Below are 27,942 nucleotides of genomic sequence, written 5' to 3' on the forward strand. Positions count from 1 at the left end.
GTTCAGTGTGCAGGTGCAAGTAGAGGCATGTTCACAATTACCTTTTCCTTTTAATAGAAAAAACAAACAAACAAAATAAAGATGGAACTAAGAATTATTGTATTAAATGTAGATGTGATTACTTTTTGTGTATATGTGTGTGCGTGCGTGTGTGTGTGTATCTCTGTGCACATCAGAGGGTAGTGTACATACATACATACATACATACATACATACATACATACATACATACATACATACATACATACATACATACATACATACATACATACATACATACATACATACATACATACATACATACAGTATACATATATCCATTTATGGGGATCTTTTGTAAAAATACCAATTGATGCTATTACTTCAAAGTCAGTGAAAACACTTTTTAAAAGCCATTTAGACACAATAAAGCAGGTTAAGAAGCACGATACTGACCAAATGCAGAAATATTTCACCAACTTAAATAGTCTTTCTTCCTGGCTGACAGTGAAATATTGACTATATGCTCATGAGCCCAATGATTATCCGAAGCCGCTTTTTCATAGATTATTTATCAAACAAGATTTATGCAAGTTCAATGAGTCAATCAGGCTGAAACAAAACAATGCTCTAACAGAACAGAGAGGGCAAAACAACAATTCAGTCATATAATTGTCATCAACATACATTTATCAGTTTGAAACAAACAAAAATACATTTGAAATATAGTCACTCGAACGGTGAAGAGTTAATTTCCTTTTCAGAATTTTAAACAGCTGCCTCTGTCATTTCAGCCTGGCACCAGGCCTGGATAGAGTTTTAATCTGTCATCAGTTGCTCTCAGTATTAACTGGCCCTTCTCTCAGTAGTAGTAGTAGTAGTCTCTTATACCTCCTGAGCTTTTTCATTTAATTTTCAACTTGCTGTCGTTATGAGCAATTAATAAAATAGACCAAAAAACCCTAACTCTAAAAATAAAAAGATACCCAGTGCAGTAATAGGTAACGCTCTCTAAACAGAGTTTAGGTTTCACATTATGCTTAACACGTGTAGAAAAGCACAAACAGCTGGCAGAGACCCATCAGGTGGAATTTAGCACTATGAGTGTCATATTCACCAGTGTGGTGGCCAATTAAGACGGTCAGGAAGGTACAGAAGGAATTAAATTAGTTGTAATAGATGTTTCACATCAGACTTTGTTGCCAACAGTCCTCTCCATCATTGGAAATGACTGTCAGTCTTATTTCATCTAATCGAGGTTATTAATAATAACATGTAGCTGTTGGAGCTTCATTGTTTTGCTACTTGAGTACAAAGTCATGTTGAAATATGTAAGATAAAGATTTACTGGTTGTGTTGTGAACATTAGTATCATATCTCTGCTACACGATACACAGAACACTTTCTGTTCGTTATACTTCAGGTCAGTTCATGGCATTTGGGAATATTTATTTAAACAAGGACAAATGTTGCTTTTGAAGTAAATGTATACAGTTAACACATATAATATCATGAGTTATAAATAACCTAAATTAATTACCATGATTCAATAACACATATACGCTCTAAAGTAGAAGTGTACCATGGCCTAATGAGTCACAGTACACCATAGAATATGAATACAGACCTATCTATTGTGAATTTAAGTCAAGTTGGATGTAAATTATGTAATTAGATTTTTTGTTTTTGTTTTGTTTTTTACATGTTCGAAATAAAAACTTCAAATCAAATCAAATCAACTCAAATCAATAGGATATGATTTGAGAGGGTGTCATACTTCCTGTATATCTACCAATTTTACAAACTAAACTCTTTTTTTGTGATATCTAATGAGCACAGACCCTCATAGATCAGTGTATAATATGTATTTTAATTAATGTGTAGTGACCAGAGGTTTGTGTTTGAGAAGAAAAAAGAAGGTTTTAATGGCTCGTTGTGGGCTTGACTATCGATTTGTGCTTAAAGGCCACATGTGATTTACAGAAAAGCTGGCAGAAACAGGAAGACCTGAAATTATATCAGCCACCAGGGACTGATAAATATTATAACGACAGAGGTAGAACTTAATTGAGCATCAGAGCAACTGAAGCCAAAGGATGTAGCTGAGGGCTGCTTGTTGTTTCATTCCCAGGACTGTTGCAGGATTGATACGGGAAACAAAATGGAAGGAGAGAGTGAAATGATCAAAACTGGTATTTTGGTATACATATATAGGTCGAAATAATAATTCATTTTTAAAAACTTTAAGAAGGATACAAAACAAGATGCGAAGGCAGGTCATAGTGGTCAGTTGTGATTTTGTCATGACAGTCTGTGAATTGCATTTTTGCTTTTTGTGTATAAAACTGTAACTGTTGATTCAGTCAGTGAAATAATAGGCCAATATATTTTTAGTTGTTTTTTAACTATAATTATTACAAATCAACAAATAGACACACATATGGTGGTATTTTTAATTGTATTAAACTTTTGACAAGGTTCTTAAATATAACTTCATTTAGAAGTTAGAACTATTAAACTATAACATTATTCATTATGACTTGTGCTATTGATTAAAAATAAGCACAACATAGTCATCAGTAGTGTAGTAATATTACTTCAAGTTTATCGAGTGTAGTCCTGCTAATGTAGCTCATATTTAGTCTTGGTGTGTTTATTGATTCAAATCAATCAGAAATATATATTTTTAAATGGAAGGAAATGCCTCAACAATGACAATGTAGAATATAAACTAGAATAATAAATAATATATTTTTTGATAAATGAACAAGATAAATGGTAAAATAAATGCATAATAGAATAAAAAATACTACTGGTTATAAATGTGACTACATCTGTCAAATCACAGTTAATTGTTGCTAAATAATATTAAAACTTGTAATATTTGAAATAGGGATCATTTTCATGACTACGATTATGATGATAAATGTTCAGTTTGTCAACTAGCTTTACACGGCTGATAAAAAAAACAACCTGTATTTCAGTCTACATTTACCTCAAGAAAAGGGTCCTTCATTGTTGCTTCCAATGAAGTTAATACTTTTCAAGGGAATGATTTGCCCTGAAGAAGAGGAGGTCGTGGCCTTCCCTCCTCTGTCATCACATGACACCGGCCCAGCTCGCATCCAGTTTCACACCCTTCCTCTGACCCGTGTTTCTTGTCCTGTCTTTCAGCCATCGCCAACCCCAAGCAGGCTAAAGACAACAAGAGCTTCAACTTTGATTACTCCTACTGGTCCCACACCACGGTACGCCACTCTGCTCCCCCGCGCTGCTCCACCCCAACCGACTCTCACCGCCGCTTTGGAGGAGAGGCATACCAGCTTCACAACACATTCAAAGTCCTTTCCACACCTGATCGTTTGTTTCTGTGTCCACAGCCCGAGGATGTCAACTTTGCGTCCCAGATGCGAGTGTACAAAGACATCGGAGAGGAAATGTTGCTTCACGCCTTTGAAGGCTACAACGTCTGCATCTTTGCTTATGGCCAGACAGGAGCCGGCAAGTCCTACACCATGATGGGGAAACAGGATGTGAAGGACCAAGAAGGAATCATCCCCTTGGTACAAACACTCCAAAATTACTCGACTCGTCCAAGGAAATCTGAGCAAAACTGTTTTAATAACAACGTCGTTTCTCTTTTCTCCTCTCAGCTTTGTGAAGACCTCTTCACGAAGATCAACTATAACACAGACAACAGTATGTCCTACTCCGTGGAGGTAAGCGCTCAGCTTTCTTCTCCTCTCCTTTGTTCAGTCCCCTGTTGGGAGTGTTGACACTGACTATGAATCTGAACAGGTCAGCTACATGGAAATCTACTGTGAGCGTGTGCGGGACTTGCTGAACCCCAAAAACAAAGGAAACCTTCGTGTGCGAGAGCATCCTCTCATGGGGCCGTACGTGGAGGACTTGTCCAAGCTGGCTGTCACCTCCTACAACGACATCCAGGACCTGATGGACTCTGGCAACAAAGCCAGGTGAAGGGGGCCCTCCGCTGATCCTGCTGCTTTAGAGGGTTCTCATAGATTGAACACAGATTTTAAGATCACCATAATAATTTCACATGTTCACTGTGGTACTGCTCAGCTTGTCTGTCGCATATTTGATATGGTATATGTATATATATGTATATATATGTTATATGTTTGTGAGTTCATAAGCTGAGGGTGTCAAAGTTGCATGTGAATTGGATTATACAAAATCTCCTTTGTTTGAGCATTTCAAGACAAAATAATACAAAAATCACAATATTTAAACAATTGCTGCTTCAGTTTGACACTAGTTTTTCTAGTGAGCCTCTTGTGAGCCACCGCCTAATTTCATGGAAATTTTTTATTAAATTTAACTGATGGCTCAGGACCAATAAATGTTTATGTGGGGCTTGTTGAAGGGACAATAACGACTCTAGTAATGATCAATCAGGTTGAGCAACATTAACATGATGTCATTGTTTTCATGGTACGCCACTGATGAAATGCATCATGTTTCAGTGAAGTACACGAGGGAAAGGTGGAATAGATTATAGCACAGCGTACTCTCAGCCTCTATCTTGTACTCGTAAACATGGCCGCAAAAAGCTTCGGAGGGTAAAAGAGAGAAGGACTTTTTACTTATGTGGAGTCAACGATACCCTGGGGTGAAAAACAGAAACTGAACAGACAATCAACCATTTAAATATCAATATTCTATCTTTTCTAGTTTGTCCGTATCACTTGGGTCACGGTTCGTATCGGTATGTCTGTTTGACATTAAAACTTGTGTATTTCAGTGTTCGATCCATCTGCAATACTCTTTTTATACAAGATACAGTTTCAGTGGCTTTTACTGCTAGGTATTGCTCTCGGCACAGATTCAAGTCTGGTCAAGTCCTTTATTTGCCGCACACGACACATATACATAGTATAATGTGCAGTAGCATGCCTTAAGTACATGATCTGCACCAAAACAACAGTTTTCATAGGATGGAAGGATAGAAATAAAAATCTAGAACACACAGTAATGAAAATAGTACACAATGTCACAACATTGATATTAATAAAGAAAGAAAGAGAGAAAGAAAAAAAAAAAGAATTAATCTTATTTTTAACGATGAAGTGTTTTTTTTTAAACTATGCTAAATATGTCTGGGACTTCAAAATAACTACTGCTGTTTTCTATATTTGAATTCTACAATTGATAGTCTCCCAAAGACTGCACTTTAGTAGAAGTTTTCATAATTTGTTTCAACATTGTACAATTGATGAAGGAATTATTTCTGTCTTCATTCTGTTTGTTCTATTCCCCCCTAAATTTAAATTATATGTAGAAAAATCTGATGCTATAACATGTGCCCTAAATGATCTATTTAAGGGATTAATCACAAAAACTTACAAATACAACAATATTGCAATTGATGGTCAATAAATTGAAGAAAATAAGGTCAGAGTCATGAAATATTGAGTTACTTTACCTCCAGCTGGCCAGTGACAACCCAAGAATGCCCAGTAAACTTTCTTCTATGCCCAATGAACATGTCACACTGGATTTATGAAATATACCTGATGGAGCTACCATTTAATGACAAGAAATAAATACACTCATAAATGCAAATTGATTACATCGGATTACAATCCATATCATTTTGATCATACTAAATCTCTATTATTATCCGTGTGAGATTGAAGTTCAAGCGTTCTGCGTGATGATACATTTCTACTCATTTCTGTTGACTGAAATGATGTTATTTACACATGTAAAAGCCATCTGTTTTTCAATATGTTTGAAGCTTGTTGATCAGAGAGTACAGACTGACGTATACGGGCTCTCTGTGTGCAGGACTGTGGCTGCTACCAACATGAACGAGACGAGCAGTCGCTCACACGCGGTTTTTAACATCATCTTCACTCAGAAACGCCACGACGCAGACACAGAAAACACGTCTGAAAAGGTAGAGACATTTTGATTTTAGTCACATCCTAACTGGTTTTATTCAACCCTGAACTGCTCCTTCCTTTCTGTGCACTGATGGATGACACCAACTGAAATGTAAACAAAGGAAATCAATGATCTTTTTGAACGTTTTGATAATATTTCCACAATGTTAAACTGCTTTTTAATGATGCCAGCCTCTGGGATCAAGATGCATGTTGACAGAATTTATTCCATTGGATTTTATTTATCCGTCGCAGGTCAGCAAAATCAGTTTAGTGGATTTGGCTGGCAGTGAGAGGGCAGACTCTACTGGAGCCAAGGGGACCAGGCTTAAGGTGAGGAAACAGACCAGAATAGATCAGTGTAAACAATCAATAAATCAATATTTTTCCATATTGAAAGTCCATATCCATATTTTAATGATCACAGGAAGGAGCAAATATCAACAAATCTCTCACCACGCTGGGAAAAGTCATCTCTGCTTTAGCAGAAGTGGTATGAAGTCTCTCATCATGTTGTACATTTTGATTTAAGGCAAACTTTATATTGGATTGACATCTATTTTACTGTCTTTTTTGCAGGACTCCGGGGGCAATAAGGTAATTTATTTTAAAAAGTTTCACTTTATGTTCCCAATCTAAACCTAAATAGGAAAATAAAATCTAATTTTGTTTTGTGTTTTTCTTCAGAATAAAAAGAAGAAGAAGGTGGAAAACTTCATCCCCTACAGAGATTCCGTTTTAACTTGGCTGCTGAGAGAAAATTTGGGTAGACTTCAGCGCAATTTGTATTCATTAAATCATTCTCTGTGGGCTTGAACCCAAAGCAATTTAACATGTTTTTCTTCAGGGGGTAACTCTCGGACCGCTATGGTAGCCGCTCTGAGCCCCGCTGACATCAACTACGATGAGACCCTCAGCACACTCAGGTAGAGTGCAGTCCGTCTGCTTCCTGGTGCACATTTGTCCTCAGACACAGCTGACGAAGGACACGAGCAACTACAGTGTTGCATAATTTTCCTCAATGGCTTGCATCACTTTCGCACTTCAAATACCCTTTTGCTGCTGCGGCGCCGTGCTGCAGCAGCGTGGCTGTGTGATGTCAAAGGCATTATGCGCCGTGTGTGTGCGTATTTGTGTGTGTTAGTGCCTTCCCTCACTTGTTTAACCATGCTCAGTGATCTCTCCATTCGTACCTCCAGGTACGCAGACCGTGCCAAACAGATCCGCTGCAACGCCGTCATCAACGAGGATCCCAACAACCGATTGGTGCGTGAGCTGAAGGAGGAGGTGTCTCGCCTGAAGGATCTCCTCTATGCCCAGGGGCTGGGTGACATTATTGAGAGTAAGAAATCATTATTCGGATTTATGTGGCCGTTATCTATCGGTTTAATTTAAAAATCGTTCGCAGTGCTTTTAAACATCTTTGTGTAAGCGCGCACGCTGTTCTGCCTGACACAGTGTCCACCTCAGCCCACATCGCCCCCTCACTAGCGCTGCACATTGATTCCTCCTGTGTTCACACGCACCGTGTTTATCTGTTGAGAACAAAAAGCATAAAAAGGAGGCAGGACCATAAAATCAATGAGAAGAAGAGACATAATGAACACAGGGAGTGTTTATAGACTGCACTGGAGTCAGATTTGGCAAAGAGCAGATTAGTCCTGGGAAGAGAAATGGGTAACTGTTGGAAAAAAGTTTTTTTATTAATACCTCAGTCAGATGACCTAGAAACATCAAATTGGCAGCAAATTCCATCATTAGAAGTGAAAATAATTGCGTAAATATGTGCATGTGTGCGTGGGCCAGTCTGTATATGAGATCTAACGATAGATAAATATGAAATATATTGCTAATAATTAGGATAATTTTTGCATTTTTGAAACAATGCTTACCTAATAAAAATTATATGAAACCTAGACTAAATTACTACTTTAAGGAAAGTCATTGCTGAGTTCACATTTCACAGTAACTTAAAATTTGCTTTAATTATGTCTTCACTTTTAGTATTGTGTAATACAAGCCTTCAGGAATAACAGTCATTAACCTTACCATCAGCCATAAATATGAATCAGGGCTGTAATATAACTATATTCCCATATGTATAGCATGTCCGAGCTTAGCTATAGAGTCGCATTTTTAACATCTTCTTTCATGTAGCCTATTATTGACAGAATGGTAATAATACACAGGTGAGTGTAAATTCAGTCCGATTATTCGAAGCTCTTCTTCCTTATGAATTCACCCTCACTCCTCTCTTACGTTTCATGTTTTCTAGACAAAGTAGTTAAAACACTAATTTATTTTGAGTCTTCAACCACAGCGTTGTTGTAGGGAATGGCTGTAAACAATATCTTGTACTAGAATGCACATGTATACTGTTTAGCCACTAATTAGATTGTCGCACTCATTCAACTTTGCCATCGATATATTTTCATTCATTTTCCTTCATAACTGGCAAAAACACTCAGTTAAGATCTGTTCATGGCAAGAAGAGCATCTTCGTACTGCAGCATTAATATAACTGATAAGTAATATTTCATCTGGCTGCTTGTGAAGCCATCCCATTGTAGTTTACGCAAAGAGAACATATTATGTGTGACTGTACAGGCCTGGCGTGCAGCAAAATGATAAATGAATGTGACCATTTGATTTAAAGGTGTTGTGCTGTCTCTTCTCTCTCTCTGTTCTTTCCTCCCAGCATATCGAGTGTCCGGTGCAGATATAGAGGGTTTGAAATGTGTGTTTTCTGGCTCTCTGCTTGTGCTCTGCAGCTTAGCATGACAGGCGCTGACTGTGCAAATTGCAGCTTTTCGATGTATTCAAAATCAGAACAGAATGAACAATAGATGAGTCTCTCTTAAGTGAATTTCTCTCAAGTACAAATGGCTTTTGCAGTAGAAATGGCATGCACCACCTTTGTTATATTGACTTTATTTATCAGGTGATTCTGGATTTACCTCCCTGTGCTCCTTCATGGTGCTGTACAGATCTGTGCATCACTTCATGTGGCTTTCTTGGGGCCACTCATATCTGTTCAGTAAAAAAAACAAACAAAGCAGACCAACACACCATGGAACCATCTGGACCACAAATGGATCCATTCCATTCCCATCTTTGATTTCCTATATGTAGAAAGTAGAAACTGTAGCTTCTCATTACCCTGCCAGCGTCAGGCTCAGTCTCTGCCTCATGGGTCACATCTGAAAAACAGGCAGTCCTAATAAGATGCTGATGATGTAGCCTTCAGTCACACAAACAGAATAATCCCCTGTGCAGTCCTGCGATTCTTGAGGTAGTCGGCTCATTTGGTGCCATAAATTTCCACTGTCTCTCAGAATACACGACTTAATTACCCGCAAAGCCAATATGTGTTCCATCTAGTCGGACTAAAGCTTGCCCAGATGGATGGGTGTGATACAGGTTGCCGATTTATTGCTCCCTGTTGCCGAAGCAACGGCTGTTAGCTTGACTTCCTTTGTACTGCGGGATACATCATCGACCATTAAAGTGCCACGACTGAATCAAACAATACTGAAAACTATCTTTGATCTGGTAAAGGAAAAGAAAAAAACAAAAACAAATAATGTCCACAAACATTCTGTGTCTGATTCTCCACAACAACTAAACAAAGGAATATGCCTGTTGACTGACCCAAGCAGAGCACAGTGAACAGTGAATGCGACATGCTGCTTTTGATTAAAATCTTAATGGAGACTTCTGGCTTCATAATGTCCCCTTGAGAATGCTAGACCCGATTACTAACTAGTCAGTGTGTCTCTGCATAACAGCTAATGACAAACTTTGCTTTAGTAAAGTGCCTGACTGAGACTGAATGGCAGAATTTGAAAATGTAAGTCTCTAGAAATATCAAGAGAGAAGAAGTGGGTATGCCCTGAGGAAATAGGCTTTTTTTTTTACATAATTGACCAAAGGTTTATTACCTTTGTGTATTTACTAAATAGAACCTTGACCAGGTACATGGGAAATATAATAACAATTTAGTGTTCATTGATTCATATTTCGATAATTTAAATAACAGAATAGAAACATTGAAAAGTTTTTACACGTCTACGGTCATGACGACTACAAAGACGTGCTCTTAGAAGCTCCAGATTTGGTGCAAATGATCACAACCTCTTTAGGGAATGACAGATAGCCTGTCCCATTGAAACAAGGTGCAGGTTTAGATTTATGTAACCTTCATCGTCAAACACTTCGACATCATCAGCTAAAACGCTTACCTGCACATCTTGTCCACTCGACAATATGGAGATCATTTTAGATATCTGAATGGGTGTGGTGATACCTTCCATGTGCCTGTTCTGTTGGTTTAAGTTATGTAAATTATAGAATTAAACAAAAATTACTCTAATTTGTTCAAGCACCATTTCAGAGATAATCATATGAGTTTCCATATGTTTATTTGACATGTTTCCTCAGGGTGCACTTACTTTTTTTTAGTTGAATGCCTATATATACTGTATAAAGGAAGTGGTTTTACACGTTTGATTGTCTGCTTGAAGTATTATATTGCAGCTGCGTTTTCTTTGAGCCGACGTGCGGCTGGATGGCCTCCGTGTTCCATCATTTAAGTTCCTCCTCTCTGTGCGTGGCTTCCTGCTGGTGCTGCCCTCGCTTTCAAGCCAGCAGCTCAAATTTCTCTCTGTATGCTAGATTTGTTTCAAGCCACATATCTTTTTTGTCTGTTTTCCTGTCTATTCTTCCCTCTCTTGTCTTCTTTTGTCTTCACATTCCTCCATTCTCATTTATTGATTGGACTACCCCCCCCCCCCCACATCACCCCTCAAATCCCACTCCCCTCGCCTCGCCTCGCCCCGGTCCGCCCCGACAGGCCTATCCGATTACAAGAACAATAACAATAAAGGCCAAGCTGTGAATCAAAGGGATGATCTCTCCACAGTGACCAACGCCATGACGGGGATGAGCCCCTCTCCGTCTCTCTCAGCCCTGTCCAGCCGTGCCGGATCTATTGCCAGTCTGCACGACCGCATCATGTTCAGCCCAGGCAGCGAGGAGGCCATCGAGAGGCTCAAGGTGAGCGCCGGAAAGATTTAAGGACAACCGCAAACTCGCCTGTGACACAGAGCAGATGTGCATCTATACGTCAGTCCTTGACAATGCAAATTATGAACATTTTTGGAAAAAAACTTGTTTACACAACTATAAACAGAGTTCATGTTAATCGCTATAGCAATAGTGCATACAAGCTCACTCATACCAAGCAGGTACAAAAAATAGTAATTAGTTCTCAAAAAGACAAAAAAAACCATATTTATTCTACCCCTTTCCCTATATCTCTGTCACTGTTTAATATGTTCCTGAATCCAATAAAACCTGTTTGTTTCACTGCCTGCAGTTACATGATAAAAACAAATCTAACTTCCATTGGTATTCAATACTACATCAGCCTCATAAGCACCTCTCGGGAAATTGTATTGAATATATTTCTGCCATTGCGGCTAGAGAAGCAGACTTTGAAGCAGAAGTTTGCAGGATTGAATCTCACTGCATACAGGTTACCACATAAATATGCATGTTTTTTCTGTTTATACCAATGTGTTTAATAAGAGAGGATATATCAGTACATCCAGGGCTCTTTTGACGTGAAACACATTTTAACTGCTTGACTGCTGTCTATTCCCAGCTCTGTCTTTGACGCCATTGCCTCTTTTTAATAAGTTTGTTGTTGATTGAGGTTTGCTGATATATATAAAAAAAAAAAAAAAAAAGTTAAATCAGTCAACAGAGATCTCCTTTGATTTAGAATATTTGCTCACACTGTCTTTGAATATCAGGAAACGGAAAAGATAATTGCAGAGCTCAATGAGACGTGGGAAGAGAAACTTCGCAGAACTGAGGCCATTCGAATGGAAAGGTAAACTTCAGCCTTTTATTCTGAGATTTTTCCTCTTATTTTTCTCATTTAGATTGATCTTAAGAAGCTTCACTTCTCTGGAAAAAGAAAAGGCCTAAATGAAGCCAAAGCAAGAACAACTCAATGATTGATGAGCACAGACAGACAGCAGGTTATAATTGGGCATGAAAGACTCAAAACTAGTAAAGAAAAGGAACTGGGTGTTCAGAGCTGTAAAATATCATATTTTCACAACTCGCTAGAGCCTGTTAACACTACTTTGTATTTTAACATGCAATGTTCTGACTTTTATTCTATTATTGTGATTATTTGTTTGCAGTCTTTGCATGTGTGGGAGAGTAATCTCCAGTTTCCCTGTTAAAGTTAATGACTAAGAGATTTTGACGTTCAACCCACTCACACTTGAGCTCGATATTCTTCCACAGAGAGGCCCTGCTGGCAGAAATGGGCGTAGCCATGCGAGAAGATGGTGGCACGGTTGGTGTGTTTTCTCCCAAAAAGGTAAAAAAAAAAAAAATAATTACTTTAAGAAACTCATGTGTGTTGTGATAGTTATGGATTAAATTATTTACCAAACTGCTTATCTATTTACCCCCAAAGCCCTCTGATAACCCTAGAAAGCCCCAGCCTGTGTTTATCGACACAGTTGGGTTGTTCTCCCCAAATGAGGTTTGTCGCTCTGAAGTGTTGAAAGCCGTCTCCTCTGAGTGCTCTGAGTCTCTCTTCAACAGGAGTCTCGCCGAGGCAGACCAGATTAGGGTCTCTCCTCTTCTTCATTAAGCCTTATCCTAAATCTACTTCATTTACTCACTTCAAACACTCCCTCACGGCGCCGGAGGTGTTGACGGGGGTAAACATGAGAGGGGGGTATAATGGTGGTGTCCCCATTTCACTGATTTATGGCTGTTTGCCTGCAGCCCAATAACATCTAACTAAGACTCCATTAAACCCTCCTGTTGGGACGCTGTAGGGAGTGAAGCTGGTTGCATGGTTTTAATGATTTCTGATTGTTTGATGTGTTTTACTGGGAGAGAGCATTTCTCAGGCCTCTAATGAGCACCATAAGCATGTGTTATCGAGTAAATATCTTATGAATAGTGAATGATTTGTCCATATTACCCACCAAATAGTCAGTAAATGATTCTCTATTCTGTGTCAGACTCCACACTTGGTGAACCTCAATGAGGATCCTCTGATGTCTGAGTGCCTGCTCTACTACATTAAAGACGGAATCACCAGGTGGGATTAACTTAGAAAGTTAGCACAGAATGAAACGAGGCAAACAGTAGATGGAAGAGGCCAATTGTTTACCTCACCTTTCATCCTTTAGGGTCGGTCGCCTAGATGCCAGCAGTCGACAGGACATCGTCCTCAGTGGCCACTTCATAAAGGACGAGCACTGCACTTTCACCAGCTCCACTGGTCCGACGGGAGAAAGTGAGCGAGCTCTGCTTTCGCTAAACGGGCTTGTATCTGTGTAGATCAGAGCGTGTTGTGGCTTTGACGGTATTGCAGGATGTGAAGCCTCATGTTGCCTCTTTTGTATCCATGCAGCAGTTGTCCTGGAGCCCTGCGAAGGAGCTGAGACGTATGTCAATGGAAAGAGAGTGACAGAACCCACCATCCTCAAATCAGGTCAGGAGGACGTCTTTACCTTCCTCTATCAGTGAATCTGCTCTGTTGCCTGTTGCAACACTTTACTTTTATGCATGAGACGCATTAGATATTGTATAAAAAGATCACGTTTTCTTGATGTTCATGTTTCCGTTATATGTAGTGAGTTCTGTCTTGTTGTTTGAGAGGCACAAGATGATGCAAAAGACCAACATTTCCTCTTAAACGTTCAGAAAATGGAATCCAAAGTAAATCATTTCAAGAATAATGCATTAAAACTTCCAGAAATAACTTTTTTTCAGACATAAAATACAGCTCAGAGTGCTTCACAAGAAGAGAAAAATACAAAAACTAGATTAAAATCATCAAATCTGTAGGAGACATTCTGTACTAATATTGTTACTTTACAATATCGAAATGAGAAAATGTCAAAAACAAAGAAAAAACTAAACAATAAATACCTTCTAGAATGCTAGTGGCTGTCTTCATATATGTTTTCTTATTGCATTGTGATTGGTGACGCTTGCAGGAAATCGCATCATCCTGGGGAAGAGCCACGTCTTCCGGTTCAACCATCCCGTGCAGGCCAGGGCGGAGAGGGAGAGGACCCCCTGTGCTGAGACCCCCGCTGAGCCTGTGGACTGGGCGTTCGCTCAGAGGGAGCTGCTGGACAAACAGGGCATTGACATGAAGCAAGAAATGGAACAGAGGTACCTTGGAGAATCACTCTGCCAGCAATGAGCAATGCATGGTGCAGCTCGTGGTGGGAGACGCTATCAAACGAGGCTGCTGCACTTTTTCATTTAATAGTGTGCAAATATGTAGTTACTTTAAACTGGTGTGTCACTTTTTAAGGGGTCTTTTTTGTGTGTGCGTTGTCAGGCTGCAGGAGCTGGAGGATCAGTATCGTAAAGAGAGGGAAGAGGCCAACAACCTCCTGGAGCAGCAGAGACTGGTACCGTTTTTCTCTACCAGTCTTTTTCTTCAGCTTTGAATGCTATATGTGATATCTATTAAAAAAAAATTTAATAAAATGTTTTGAATATATTGTGTTTTTTATATATTTTGTTATTATTATACAGCATTTATTTCTACAGTATGCAATTTAAGAATTGTTCATTTATAGTCAAGAAAATCTTCATAATGACGAGTAAAAATATTTAAAACATTTTAAAAAGCCAATCCAGAAGTCTTTAAAGGTTATTAAAGTGCGTTTTTGAATAGCAATACTTGTGCATCATGTAAATATAAATAAGGCAGGATATGTCGCCTCTTACTTGAGGTGTAATACAAAATGTTTTCATTGTGTTTTATTTATCTGATCATGAATTTACAAGGTTTTTTACTCATGGGTCATCCCAAATAAATTGGTGCGGAGCTGGAACCAAAATGTGTTTTGTCATCTAGGACTATGAGAGCAAGCTGGAAGCTCTTCAGAAGCAGGTCGATCGCTGTTACCCAGAAGCCCCCGAAGAAGAGGAGGAACCAGAAGAGGAAGGTAGTGTAGAGGGTCATACAGACGGATGTAAACAGTATGTACAGCAGGTGGTGAGAAAAAAAAAAAAAAGATCCTTTCTCATTTCGGCCCGCAGTGCAATGGACGGAGAGGGAGAGAGAGCTGGCTGTGTGGAGCTCCAGAAAGTGGAGGTGCTACCAGTTTACCTCGCTCCGTGACCTGCTGTGGGGAAACGCCATCTTCCTGAAGGAGGCCAACGCCATTAGTGTGGAGCTCAAGAAGAAGGTGAGACTGTTTACTGGCAATTTACAGTGTTCGATCACAAAGCTGTCTGTTGTCTTAATGGCTGTCTCTTTTAAAGTGTTCAATTTCAAGCTGTCATTCTGATGTGTAAACAGGAAGTTGGACTATTAGTTGATTATTGATTCATTTGGATGACTCATTCACTCAACTTGCATCGCTACTGAAAGTTCTCCTCTGTAGGTCCACAAGTCGGTTCCTGGTTTGCAAGTCTTCTGATCATATCTCTGCTTCGTGCTCCCCTCCAGGTCCAGTTCCAGTTTGTATTGCTGACAGACACCCTCTATTCCCCTCTGCCTCCTGACCTTTTGCCCCCGGAGGTAACTAAGGACATAGAAAAGCGACAATTCCCAAGAACCATTGTGGCTGTAGAAGTTCAAGATCAGAAGAATGGAGCTACTCACTACTGGACTTTAGAAAAGCTAAGGTAAGCTTACACAACGATCAAATCTTTGATTTATTATCATATAAAGGCCAATATCTTTTCAAGAGCTGCAGATTTTACTTAATCTTTTTATGAAAAGCTAAATCTGTTTGTTTTTGTCGTCCAGCCTCAGATAAGTAAGAATATAGAAAAAACATTTCTGGCTATCTTCGCACATTGTGGAGTTTATTGTTTCAGTGAGACGGTTGTTGCTGCTTTGTGCAGGCAAAGGCTCGATCTCATGAGAGAGATGTACGACCGTGCTGCTGACGTGCCGAACAACACCGCAGAGGACGGCGAAAGCGCGATGACGGGAGGCGACCCCTTTTATGATCGCTTCCCCTGGTTCCGCCTGGTTGGCAGGTAAATGCTGAGCACCACCGGGCCGTCATAGTACAAGAAAAGACACAACGGAAGGCAAGGGGAGATCATGTGATGGCTGGAGTTTTCTCCCAAACGCAGGGTAACAAGCGGTTGGGAGATATAGTCTACTGATATAGTTGCCGACATGTATCAGTGTGATATACTTTCTCTTCATTATACATGGTTTAATGAAGTGTCCCATTTCATCTGATGTGTTTGTCCAAAGGAGTTACTTAGTGTCATTAGACGTCAGTTGAAGAAGGAAGACGTTTCTTTATGGGAAAATCGTCTGTGGAACATTTGATAGCGATATTTTCTTCAGCCCTCCTACTCAAAGCCTGCTGTGTCTTTCTGTCCTGAAATTGGCACTCAGACTCCCCATCGCCTCTGCCAAGCTCTCTCTCTCTCTCTCTCTCTCTCTCTCTCTCTCTCTCTCTCTCTCTCTCTCTCTCTCTCTCTCTCTCTCTCTCTCTCTCTCCCCCCCCCCTCTCTCTCTCTCTCTCTCTTCTCTTTCTCTCTCTCTCTCTCTCTCTCTCTCCCTCTCTCTCTCTTTCTCACACACTTGCTGTCACGCGTCTCAGTTACGTAACATTCAGAATATCAAGCCTGATTTTGAAATGTTTCCTTGAACAATGTTCTCTTTCAGCTCAATCACTAAAGGCTCTTAGCATTGTTAATTGTGCATTGAGTGATTTGACAAAAAGTCCATTTCCATTTATAATCAAAATGTATTAGTTGGAGCTATATGACACATTTATTATAAGCTAGTTTTAAACTTGTTCTGATATAAGGAGTTACTTCTGAAAAATAATCACCATAGGTTTTCTTGCTACATGTCTTTTTATGAATCAGGGTTCGATTTGAGCAGGGTTCGTGGTGCTGGAGATTGTATAAATAATAGAGTGCTAATAGAGCAATGTTAATTACATAATATGTTGAGAGGTGAATGGTTAGTTGCATTTACTGATTGGGTTCCCTAAAGCCTTTCATGTGCTGTGAATTAGATATCAAGGAAGCCTGTCTTACATATTTCCCTTTACTCTTTCTTTAATGTTTTTGAGAATTGAAGCGAATTAGAACTCAATGCAGAAATATATTCATCCTCCCAGTGATCACCTGCAGGAGTTTTTGCTGTCAGGAAAGTTCACAAAGTCAATTTACAACTTACTTGGAGTCAATGGGCTGTTGTTGTTCTGATCCTGCTAGAGCTAATTAAATATTCCACCTTTGTGAATGAAAACAGTCCAAGATAAAAGTAGCATTCCGCTGTAAAGGTTATCTTGTTAAACTAAATGTGTCCTGGCCCCAAAGTTTTGACAATAAAGTCGAAAGGATCCACTCGTGGAGAAAACTTATTTGGTTTTCATCGGTGAACCCTGGGTGATATTCATGTCGGAGTTGGCCCAAAAAAAGCAGTCAGTCCTGCAAAGTTGCATTATAAATGAACTTTAGCAGAACAATTCCCCATGTCCCACCCTTCCACACCACTGGCAATGCTGGTAACCTCTGAGCGGGGTGTATTTATGTATATCTACATTTCTATAGGGTATCCGTGGCTGGTGAAATACCAGGAAGTGGATCCGTCTCAGTCTGCTTTTTCACCAATGCCTAAAAGTCCAGGTTGAATACCTCTTACAGCCTTTGTCCCATCACTGTCTCTGCTACAAGCTCTCTACTTACACAGGCAGTAAAAGCAGTTTATGACTCCAAGGGAGGAAGGAGCCTTCCTGTGGTCCGCTCTATATATTTCTCTACCGCCCCTCTTGTGTTTAAACAAGTGTGTGTGCTTTCTATCCAACTGTACTAACCTAGTTCCCATGTCTCTGGCTGCATCAGAAACCCAATTTTCAACACATGCATGAGCGAGCGCATGAGTGACCCTACCCCATCCCCGACCCTTTCCACCTCTGAAATTACTGAGCTGGCTGACTCGCAGCGAGAGGGTCGAGGGGCGGAGGAGGAGGAGTTGGAGGAGTTGGAGGACCTGGACGATGATATCTTTTTGGACGACCCGTGCTCCGAGCTCGGGGGAGAGGATGATGATGTTGATGATGATGATGATGATGATGGTGATGATGATGAGGGCGGGCTCTTCCGAGGCTCCAGCGAAGGCCAAGACCCCTTTTACGACCGCTCACCATTATTCAGTGTAGTGGGAAGGTTGGTGAGGTTTCAGGAGCATGCTGGTGGAGGAAACTAGCTCTTTCGCACTGAGATGAAGGGTCGACGCGCCTTGATTGACGAAACTGCACAACACAGACTAACCCGGACACAGAGTGTTTTCCTCGTAAAGTCACAAACATATTTACAGTCTGTTAACGTCAGGGTGTTTTTAGTCGTCCTCCACACATTTCTTTTGTCCAAATGAACCTGAATCCCTTTAAAATTCCCAGATGCAATCTGCTGTCAGCCAAAGTGAACTTGTTTTCAACAAGAAGCTGAAGGATAGAAGTGGGATAGTTTATAGGCAGATAGAGAATCAGATTTATCTAGTTCAACCTCTCTTAGAGGCACTGCAAGTTAGAACTGCCACTTTTTTGTCTCAATTGTCACTTTTTCTCGATTGTTTAGGCCACAAATTTTCACCACACAGATTTGTTTTGCACCAGACGGAATGGACCCTGGAGTAGACATTTCCAGGCTTCAAAGTTCATCTTTTTTTTTTTTTTGCGTTAATGTCTTCTCAAAACTTTTGCTGTGTTTTTGCTGATGTTCATAAAGTATCTAAAGTCCTCTCGCTCATATTACAAATCTTGATATCATTTCTTAATGATACTATTTGTCCCATTGAGGTGGTGCCACTTTTCTTCGTTGGGTCGCTGTGTAGCTTCTGGTCTGTCCTCAGTCTGACTCGGGTAGCTTCATCTGATTTCTTGTTAGTTGTCCAGAGCTTCAGCCAACATTTTATTTACCATTACATCCGTCTGTCTCCAAAAGTGAACTAACAAAAGGCGATATCACACAGGCCTTGATTCCATCTCCATGTAACTGAAAAGGACAGACGACAGCTATAATGTCAAGTTATATATGCAAAGTATTCTTCGATCACGTTGGTTTGTTTTCGTGAACAATCTAGTTTTCAATCAGTTTTTGATTAATGTCCAACTGAAAAAACAAACACAACCCACCCCCCCAAAAGTAAATCTTGTGAGCGTGTCGTCAGACTTGAACAAATCACTGAGACCCGAGTTGGGAGTTTGTTGAGGTAGCAGTGTAATCTTGTGCCCATATTAGAGTAACATTAGCGTTAGGATGTGTTTTGCACCAGGAGGCATAATAAAAAGTGGAACAATATTTAAAATGAAAAGCTTTTATTTTGTTTTCTCAATAGATAATGTGATCAAATGTAAAAAAAAATTCATAATTAGTTTGTGCTTTTATTCACTAAACCGAAGGGAAACATTTAAGTTCAATGTTATCACGCTCCAGTTCCACTGGTCTGGAGATCAAATCAAGCTGCATGGTGCCCCTGGGCTGAATTGTTTCTTTTCTTTTCTGTTGGATTGAGGACAAGCCAGATAAGTGACTCAGTAAACCATTAAAAAGTAAATATCGGTTTTACAAGACCAAACACTCTTGTTGGTTTGCATGCTAAGTAGATATTCCACCACCACAAAACACTGACTTGTCTTAAAATCATATCTCACATTTCATTTAAACTCCTTAGGTCACATTTCTTGCTTCAAGCAAGAAATATTACATACCATACCTTTACAATGTGCACAGGTTGTGTCCGTTCATGCTTGTTGTTTCTGCTGAAGCCTTAGCGGCGCTCCTGTTAAACTGCTTCTTGATGTGTGTGTCTCACTCCTGTGTGAATACATGCAAAGAAGCGGCTTGTGAATAAAAAAAACAAAAAACTCAACAGACATTTCATATCTAAAGTGCTAACCTTTCTGTGTGAATACTGACATGAATACTAATTTGCATAGCGCAGTTAACCACGGTGAAATGTTCTCACCACGCTGTGACACCTGAATAGGCTGAAAATCAATCATATCAACTTGGAACGCAGCGTTCAAGGAAGACTCCAAATCTCAAGATGAAAGAGCTGGTTTCTGCTGCAGCTGTCTCTTTTAGGCATGCCAGAGCACAAGTCTTTTCATTTTGACCTTTTTTTTTTTTTTTTTTTTGTCAATTGTTTTTACTTGAATACGTCTGATGAACCAGCACCCCTACTTACTTGTACAAATTACCTCTTCTACCCAAGAGGTGCACTTTGATTTCTGATGTCTTGCGTTGGTTTTTGGTGTAGCGTACTCGATATCAGGCTGTTGGCAGTTTTTTTTTTTTATTCAAGCTGAGCCGTGTGCCGTATGATGATTTTATGTTCCATTTGCTTTTGATTCCTTTTGAGTCAAGAAGTTGAAAGCAGTTCTGTTCACCTTTTTTGTCCTGAGCATGCCTTATTTGCACCTCACCAATCTTGTCATAAGCCTGTCCTTTTTTTTACACTCTCCACCCTTAAATGTCTACCCCCTGTTAACCCCTGGAAAACATGACAACTAGATCAACTGCAGGGAGTGAAGAATCACTAGTGAACTGCATCCCTTGAATGCAGCTATTCACAGATGTCTAATGCCAGGGAAAATCTATTCACTATCGCTGAAGTATTCCTTAAATTTGAAAGAAATATTCAGTGGCTCAGATGTTCCCTTTTGGCCAAAATGCTTTTGACATGAAACAAGACCGAGGCTTCGGTTGTCACGCAAAAGCATCTAATCATTAGGCCATGGAAGACATAGAAATCATAGCAGGTGATGAAAACAAAAGTTCTCCAGCTGGGCATTATGCTGGGTTTAGGATATTCTGAAAATTGTCCCTTACACACATGCTCGAAGCCTCACCAATCATCAGTGAATACAATACAAACATGTAGGAGCATTGCATGTGACCCATAGTTGTCCTGATGACACTGGTAAACAAAGTCTTTGTCCCATCTAAATTTGAAATGGAGAAAATGCAGCTTTTTATTTTATACGCATACAAACATGGATGTAATGTTATTGAAATATGGGAACAAACTAGCCACTTATACATTTTAGAGGTAACTGTGTGACTGTCAGGAGAGATACTTTAACTTCGATACCATATTTTATTGCACCTTGCACATTTGAACTTACACATACAGTAAAGGCTACTTGTTTTACACAGTGGGACAAAAACAAGATAAACCTTTGTTACCCAGTGTTATAAAATAATGTATAGATGGTGAGGACAAGCCCCTACAAAGCAATAGTAAAGGGCAACCATGGCCATCGCAAGAGCAGTCCCAGCTTCTGTTTGGTTGCTTTGCAGCTCTGTGTTCTGTCGTCCAGTCCTGTGAAAATGTTTAAAACATGACACGTCATCCTGTGCCTCGTTGTTCTTAACATTTCCGTATCCCTCTCACTCCGTTTGCTTCGCCACGCAGGGCTTTTGTGTATCTGAGCAATCTGCTGTACCCGGTTCCCCTCGTCCACCGCGTGGCCATCGTCAGTGAGAAGGGAGAAGTGAAGGGCTTCCTCCGGGTAGCGGTGCAGGCAATATCAGGTAAGGCTCGAATCCTCAGCGCTCCTGAGCTCAGATGATTGACAGGACAAGTTGGTGTGACTTCTGGAGGGAGTGAAGTGAAGGTGCCTTGTGTTTCCCTCCAGCCGATGAGGAAGCTCCAGACTACGGCTCAGGGGTGAGGCAGTCAGGAACCGCCAAAATCTCATTTGAGGATCAGCAGTACGAAAAGGTAAAGAGAATGGAACTATAACAATTCATAAAAAAGTATGTAGTCTATAGACTTCTCTGCTCACGGTCGTATGTTGTGTTTCTTGTCTTTGGCAGTTCCAGTCGGAGTCCTGCTCTGTGGGACTGTCCCGCTCAGGGATTTCTCAGGAGGAGCTTCGTTTTGTGGAGGGGGAGGGCCAGAACACAGAAATGGGGCCATCAGCTGATGAGGTCAACAACAACACATGTGCGGGTAATCCTGTTTTATGAGTGAATGGACAGATGGTTTGTGTGGTGTGTGTGTGTGTGTGTGTGTGTGTGTGTGTGTGTGTGTGTGTGTGTGTGTGTGTGTGTGTGTGTGTGTGTGTGTGTGTGTGTGTGTGTGTGTGTGTGTGTGTGTGAGTGCCTAAATTCCATCAGCATACGTGAATAATAACACACCAAAAGATTTCTTGTGCATTAATCTGTTCAGATTATTGTTCCTTTACTTCTTTAAGGTAGACCTGAACCTTAAACCTAACATAACATAATAGAACTAAATTCCATAATTTGCATGAAAAGTAAATTAAGATTTACCCCCTTTTTACGACATGAGCACAGACGTTTATTTTATTTTATTTTATTTTTTAACCAGAGCTACTTAGGCCTTGGTGCGACTTCACAGGCAGTGTTTTACCATGAAATGCACAAGTGAAGGTGTGAATATGTGAAACAACAAAACTACAGACAGCCTTTGAGTTGTAGGTACAGTAAATGTTATGAGAGGAGTAGTTCCCCCTTCAGAAAACCTCTCGCAGTCAGAAATGACCCAAACACACATTTTGTGTTTTGAGGGTTCTGAGGGACTGACCCTGGTGTTCCACTGCATAAGAGGTCCACATCACCCTGTGCTGCTGTCCTGATGTTAAGCTAAACACATTTTAAGCCTGGTTTGTGAAAACCACGGAGATCAAATGCCGGTTTGCGCCTGTGTCTGTAGTTCATCATTTATCCTGCTTGCAGCCGGTGGAGAGGAGCAGGAAGCCCCGCTGAAGGCCGGCCTGGAGGGCGCATTGGAAGCAAACCCGGAGCACCTTAAGATCGGGAATATTTTCACCTTCAGGGTGACGGTGCTGCAGGCTTCCAGCATCTCTGCAGAATACGCTGATATATTCTGCCAGTTTAAGTCAGTAGTTCATGAAAGCACCACCATTGCACATCTAAATTGTCACAATTTGTATCATGAGCTTTGACAGCTTAATCTATACTTTTTTTTCGCATTTTTTTTACACTGTTGTATTTTCAGTTTCATTCACCGGCATGATGAGGCCTTTTCCACGGAACCCCTGAAAAACACCGGCCGTGGTCCTCCTCTGGGCTTCTACCACGTCCAAAATGTAAGAAACATGAACACAGAACATGAACAGTGACACGTTTATATCTACGTTAATATCACAACTGATCTCAAACATCCGTTGTGTTCATTTCTGCAGATTGCTGTTGACGTTACTAAGTCCTTTGTCGACTACATCAAGACTCAACCAATCGTGTTTGAGGTGTTTGGACACTACCAGAAACAGCCCTTCCTTCCACTCTGTAAAGACGTCATGAGGTAGCGTGGATGGTTATTTAGTTGACTAAAAGGACTGTGAATATTCTGTCCACATGGAATGACAGTGCTTGTGTGTTCACATCTGCAGTCCACTTCGCCCCTGCAGGAGACAGTTCCCCCGAGTGATGCCCCTGTCCAAGCCAGGTGAGTACACTCCGGGCCGGGGTTGTATGCTTGAATTCCCACCATTCATGTACGTCGTCTATCCGTTGCGAGATGTATTGTCTGCTTGCAAGTCGTGTCATCTCAGCTTCATGTTGTTGGGTGTGAGCAGTGGAGTCCGACACGTCGCCGGACCGGGAGAAATCACTGGAGCTGATCCGATACCTGGTCCCAGATGCGTTGAATGGGGCGCTGGTGGACTCGCTGTCAGGCCACGCTCTGTCTGCTGCTGGCTTGGCTGCTTCCTTCCTACTGGAAGTAAACGAGCGAGCTCAGCTGCCAGCTCCACCCACCTCTATTTGTTCAGTTATTAAAGCGCAGAAGCCGGGTTGGTTTTTGATGTCAGATCCAAGAGAATCCTGCCACTGAAAATCTTTTTTTATATCAAGGAAACATTTATATTTAACTCATATTTATGGTTTTTACGAAGCATACGCTGTGCTTCAGTTGAGCGCCTGTAAAAATTAAAAGAAAGAGAAAAACACAGAAGCTGAAATTTTACTGAATCAGTGTGTTTTTAGTAAACAAATCTTCACTCTAGTTTATAGCACAGTGGCCGGTTACTGACGTGGCCAAAGTCTGTAAAACTTATATAAAAAAGGTATTTTTGTGCGTCAGGATTCTCCAGTTGGATTGGCTTTCTGGTGTTCTGTGTGTTGACTGTTGGCCTACGTGGTGCCTTCTCCTTGCAGTTCCCTCTTTGAGCTCCTCTTGAACTGGATCCCAGTGCCTTTTTTTTCTCCAACAGTCGTGCTCCATCGGAGTTAGGAATATTAGCAATACAGCACTGCATGTTTATACATTATACTGTACTTGAGAGGGATTTGTATGTTACCGCAGTAGAAGAATCACAATAATCAGTCCAAACAGATTTAAAATCACATCTGATAAAACACAGAGCATGCTGATATTTGTAGCCTGATGAACTAAACATTTCACCCAAAAACTATGAATACATTTATGGTATATTAAAGTCTAATGTCCTTGAGGAGCAACATATTATACCGACAGACCTCCGTGTCAGTCATGACTAAATAAAAATTCCTCAAATCTATTGAAAAACTCATGCCTCATTTCCAACTCAAGCAAATATAATACACTTCCAATTTGAGCCTGAAATTATAGTTGAAACATGTTTGAAGATGAACTGAACAATCTTCCCTCTTCATTTGAAAAGAAATATACAAAAGGAAATTATTTAAAAAAAGATTATAATATGGAAAGAAAAAATTACAGAAAAGTTGAATATTTTAATATTGAGGTGGTTTTTATACCGAGATGTATAATAGCTTGGAATACTACAATCGGTTCATACAGTGGTATATAAAAACAATACATTTCACTATAAAACACGCTATAGGTCTTGATCATACGACACTGATGTGTGTTTTCTATTTCTGTTTGTGCTCGGGCCAAATTCCACCGCTGCATGTCAGTGATTTTAATACAAATCCACTGAACTCCCTCTGGAGATCTATTTTAAATTAAAGCTCTGCAGTTGACCCCTTTTTGTTCTGAAGATCGCCTTTAAAGGAGAATAAAGTGTCAGCAGTCAGTCACTGTGTTTGTTACAAGTTAACGCACAACAAGAGCTACAGGTTTAAAAACTGGCTCGTTGTTTAGCAACATTCTCCTTTGAAAGACGACTACAGGATTGTTTTTAAATTTGCTGAAGGAGCTTATTTCACAGCACTCAGTGGTTTTTCCCCGCAACACTGAATTCCTTTTACTTCCCTTCCTTTGTAGGCTTGGTAGCAGCTCTCACCTATCTGCCATCTAGTCTGCTCTCCGTTCATCCTATGCCTGTCTTCTTGTATAAAGCCACCATAATCGTATTTTCCATTACAGTACCCGCCACCAAGCTGACAGCCGTGACACGTCCGCAGGCGGGACCCTGCCACTGTAAATACGATCTCATGGTCTTCTTTGAGATCTGCGAGCTGGAGGCCAACGGAGAGTGAGTATCCCTCTGGTGTCTCGCCAAGTGAATAAAGAGTTGACAACTTCAGAAATCTGACTTGTAAATCAGAAGCAACTGAACAGATCACTGAGGTTTGCTTTTCTTTGCGTTGTCCCAGTTACATCCCGACCGCGGTGGACCACAGAGGAGGAATGCCTTGCCACGGCACTTTCCTACTGCACCAGGTAACTCGCTCCCGCGTACAAGAACTGGGATATTTCCAGTATGTGTGTATCGTAAGTATCATAACTTCATTGCTATATTCTCGGTTTCCCTGGACGTCCACAGGGCCTCCAGAGGAGAATCACAGTTACCATTGTACATGAGTCCGGAGGTGATCTGGAGTGGAAGGAGGTCCGTGAACTTGTTGTTGGTGAGTTCAGTTCATGTGTAGATTTACTTGGACAAATATGATTTTCAGTTGTTTTTCCTGAAGGAAAAAAAAAAAAAACTGGAAAAAGTGCCACAAACGATAGCAAATAAACAAATTAATGAATGCTACTTTAACAACATGATAATTTGAAAAATGTATACGTACGTAATAATGAGATATCACTTATTCAAAATTAACATGCTGTCATCTCTATTCGCTTTAATTTCTTTTATATGGTTTCATCATTAAAATTTGAATAATGTCTATACATGTTTAATGATTTTTTTTTTATCTATCATTTGTTTATGTGGTTCCATAAAAAGCAGTTATATATGTGCAGATGGTGATGATGAGATAAAGCGAGAAAATAAAACATAAACACAAGAAAATGAGTACAAGACAAGCTTCAAAAGATCAACTGAGGATAAATATAAACTCGATCAAAATCAAAACAAAAACCTTTAAAGAAAATTGAATCAGACGGACTGGATTTGGTTACATGTCATAAATACAGGCAAACTGATTTCAAGCTGTTTTCTTTCGTTTACCACCGAGCATTGCCACAACATTTTTAGCTCGATTGCATTTGTCTGTTATATCCACAGATTTGTTTTGTGCTGATGCTGATATTTAATGTTAATGCTGATGTGGGCCTCCATTTTCACCGACTCTGAGAGTGCTGTGCTCACGGAGACACTTGTGCTTTTCACAGGACGACTGCGCAACACCCCGGAATCTGATGAGACCATCGTTGACCCCAATATTCTCTCTCTAAACATCTTGTCTGCTGGTTACGTCAGGCCCATGCCGGATGACAGGTACATGCTGATGTCTACTTTTCATGCAGATTCATAACCTATGTTCCATTAGCTTGTGAATGATTATGCAGCTTGGCTGAACTGGAAAGACCACGGTTGCTTTGGGATGTTTTTGCTCTGTACAAACTGTACTTTATTACCACTGTGGCATGTCCTGCACTGCAACATGGAAAATGCATGGCATTAAGGTACCATCTGTAAGCGTACGTCACAGCAGCAGAGCGACAAGGAGTTCTTTGGTGTTCTTGTTATGGCGTCTGCATGAGTCCAGTTTACTCTAAAATAACAAAAGAGAAGTGTCTACAGTTTCCTTAACTTATTGAGGTTTACATTTAAGTCAAAACTGACACACAGGTAGTCACGTGACCATGCTGGCTGCGCGACCCTCCTTGGTGTTAATCTGTGCTGCCGTTTTGTCTTCATTGCGCCTACATGCCGTGTCTCATCATGTTTGCCTCGTCTAATTTAACTCTCCTTTAGCTCACCCACGTCACATCTACTGACCGAGTGTAAGCACTGAGACCCATGCCACTGTCTTAAAAGAGTGTCTCACTTAAACAGTCTTCCTGTGCAAACAGTTCATGTGTAATTTATTTGGTAGCTTCCCTGTAAGAAATAAAAAGCATGTCTCTGTAAGTTATCCAGTAGCATGTACAGAATGTATATGCACTATAGTGCCAAATCAAAAATCACTGGACATTCATTTCATCATCATCGTGATGAATTCTTTGATGGATTCTTGATTTTAAAGTCGGTGTGAAACAGCAGGTATTCATTGTTAGTGTCTCTCTCAGGAGAAAAATAAGTCTCATTATCAAAAAGCTTACGTGTGGGGATCAGAACTGTGGGCTTGGTCTGCTAATAATACTGTAACGACAATCCAAAATAAGCCAAGTGTTGTACTTTGTATTTTAGATAGAGTTATGTAGGATTGACCAGACATAGACACCTAAACACATATATTCATCTTCTGCATATTAAATCTACTGTAGTAGGCTCGTCCTTTCTGCAGGTTGAAGACCTAAAGGAGATCTATTTATGGAAGCCGGCATGCACTCTGTGCTGCAATATGCTATTACCCCTGCATGCCTGACCTCAACAAAAAAAAGATGAAAAACTGAACCCCTGTGGGTCTGGAGAGTCAAAGTGTTTGTGATTAACGATATTGTCAACAGATTTGTTTGAGAGCAATGAATTGATGAAATGGCCGCTTAGATGAAATGGCACTATTTACAATAATTAAAGCCCTGGGAGTGATGACTGTTTTGTGTGATTGCGGCCTTGTTTACAGATGAATGGCAGTTTACATTTGACAAATACCTTTTGTCAAAGCACATCAATATCTAGGAGTAGCGTTCTATAAAACCCTGTGGAACTTAAGTGAATAACATCAT

General features: G+C 40.3%; 1 protein-coding gene across 1 annotated transcript in view; it reads left to right on the plus strand.

The window, feature by feature from the left end:
* Window positions 1–27,942, plus strand: part of kif1aa (kinesin family member 1Aa) — a 50,623-nt gene that overhangs the window by 14,763 nt on the left and 7,918 nt on the right. The window contains exons 3-36 of the mRNA XM_080473983.1: window positions 3,154–3,227; window positions 3,360–3,542; window positions 3,633–3,698; window positions 3,778–3,956; window positions 5,794–5,905; window positions 6,147–6,224; window positions 6,319–6,384; window positions 6,471–6,488; window positions 6,579–6,657; window positions 6,739–6,817; window positions 7,091–7,233; window positions 10,813–10,946; window positions 11,708–11,787; window positions 12,213–12,288; window positions 12,947–13,026; window positions 13,118–13,224; window positions 13,342–13,422; window positions 13,931–14,111; window positions 14,284–14,356; window positions 14,809–14,899; window positions 14,994–15,142; window positions 15,406–15,584; window positions 15,807–15,944; window positions 21,358–21,476; window positions 21,581–21,666; window positions 21,762–21,891; window positions 22,647–22,809; window positions 22,930–23,020; window positions 23,117–23,235; window positions 23,324–23,379; window positions 25,246–25,354; window positions 25,476–25,542; window positions 25,646–25,730; window positions 26,443–26,548. Coding sequence (XP_080330109.1) covers window positions 3,154–3,227; window positions 3,360–3,542; window positions 3,633–3,698; window positions 3,778–3,956; window positions 5,794–5,905; window positions 6,147–6,224; window positions 6,319–6,384; window positions 6,471–6,488; window positions 6,579–6,657; window positions 6,739–6,817; window positions 7,091–7,233; window positions 10,813–10,946; window positions 11,708–11,787; window positions 12,213–12,288; window positions 12,947–13,026; window positions 13,118–13,224; window positions 13,342–13,422; window positions 13,931–14,111; window positions 14,284–14,356; window positions 14,809–14,899; window positions 14,994–15,142; window positions 15,406–15,584; window positions 15,807–15,944; window positions 21,358–21,476; window positions 21,581–21,666; window positions 21,762–21,891; window positions 22,647–22,809; window positions 22,930–23,020; window positions 23,117–23,235; window positions 23,324–23,379; window positions 25,246–25,354; window positions 25,476–25,542; window positions 25,646–25,730; window positions 26,443–26,548 — 3,577 coding nt within the window. The remainder of the gene's footprint in view (window positions 1–3,153; window positions 3,228–3,359; window positions 3,543–3,632; window positions 3,699–3,777; window positions 3,957–5,793; window positions 5,906–6,146; window positions 6,225–6,318; window positions 6,385–6,470; window positions 6,489–6,578; window positions 6,658–6,738; window positions 6,818–7,090; window positions 7,234–10,812; window positions 10,947–11,707; window positions 11,788–12,212; window positions 12,289–12,946; window positions 13,027–13,117; window positions 13,225–13,341; window positions 13,423–13,930; window positions 14,112–14,283; window positions 14,357–14,808; window positions 14,900–14,993; window positions 15,143–15,405; window positions 15,585–15,806; window positions 15,945–21,357; window positions 21,477–21,580; window positions 21,667–21,761; window positions 21,892–22,646; window positions 22,810–22,929; window positions 23,021–23,116; window positions 23,236–23,323; window positions 23,380–25,245; window positions 25,355–25,475; window positions 25,543–25,645; window positions 25,731–26,442; window positions 26,549–27,942) is intronic.

This window comes from Lipophrys pholis (assembly GCF_963383615.2).
Source record: "Lipophrys pholis genome assembly, chromosome: 10".
NCBI classification, from domain to species: domain Eukaryota; kingdom Metazoa; phylum Chordata; class Actinopteri; order Blenniiformes; family Blenniidae; genus Lipophrys; species Lipophrys pholis.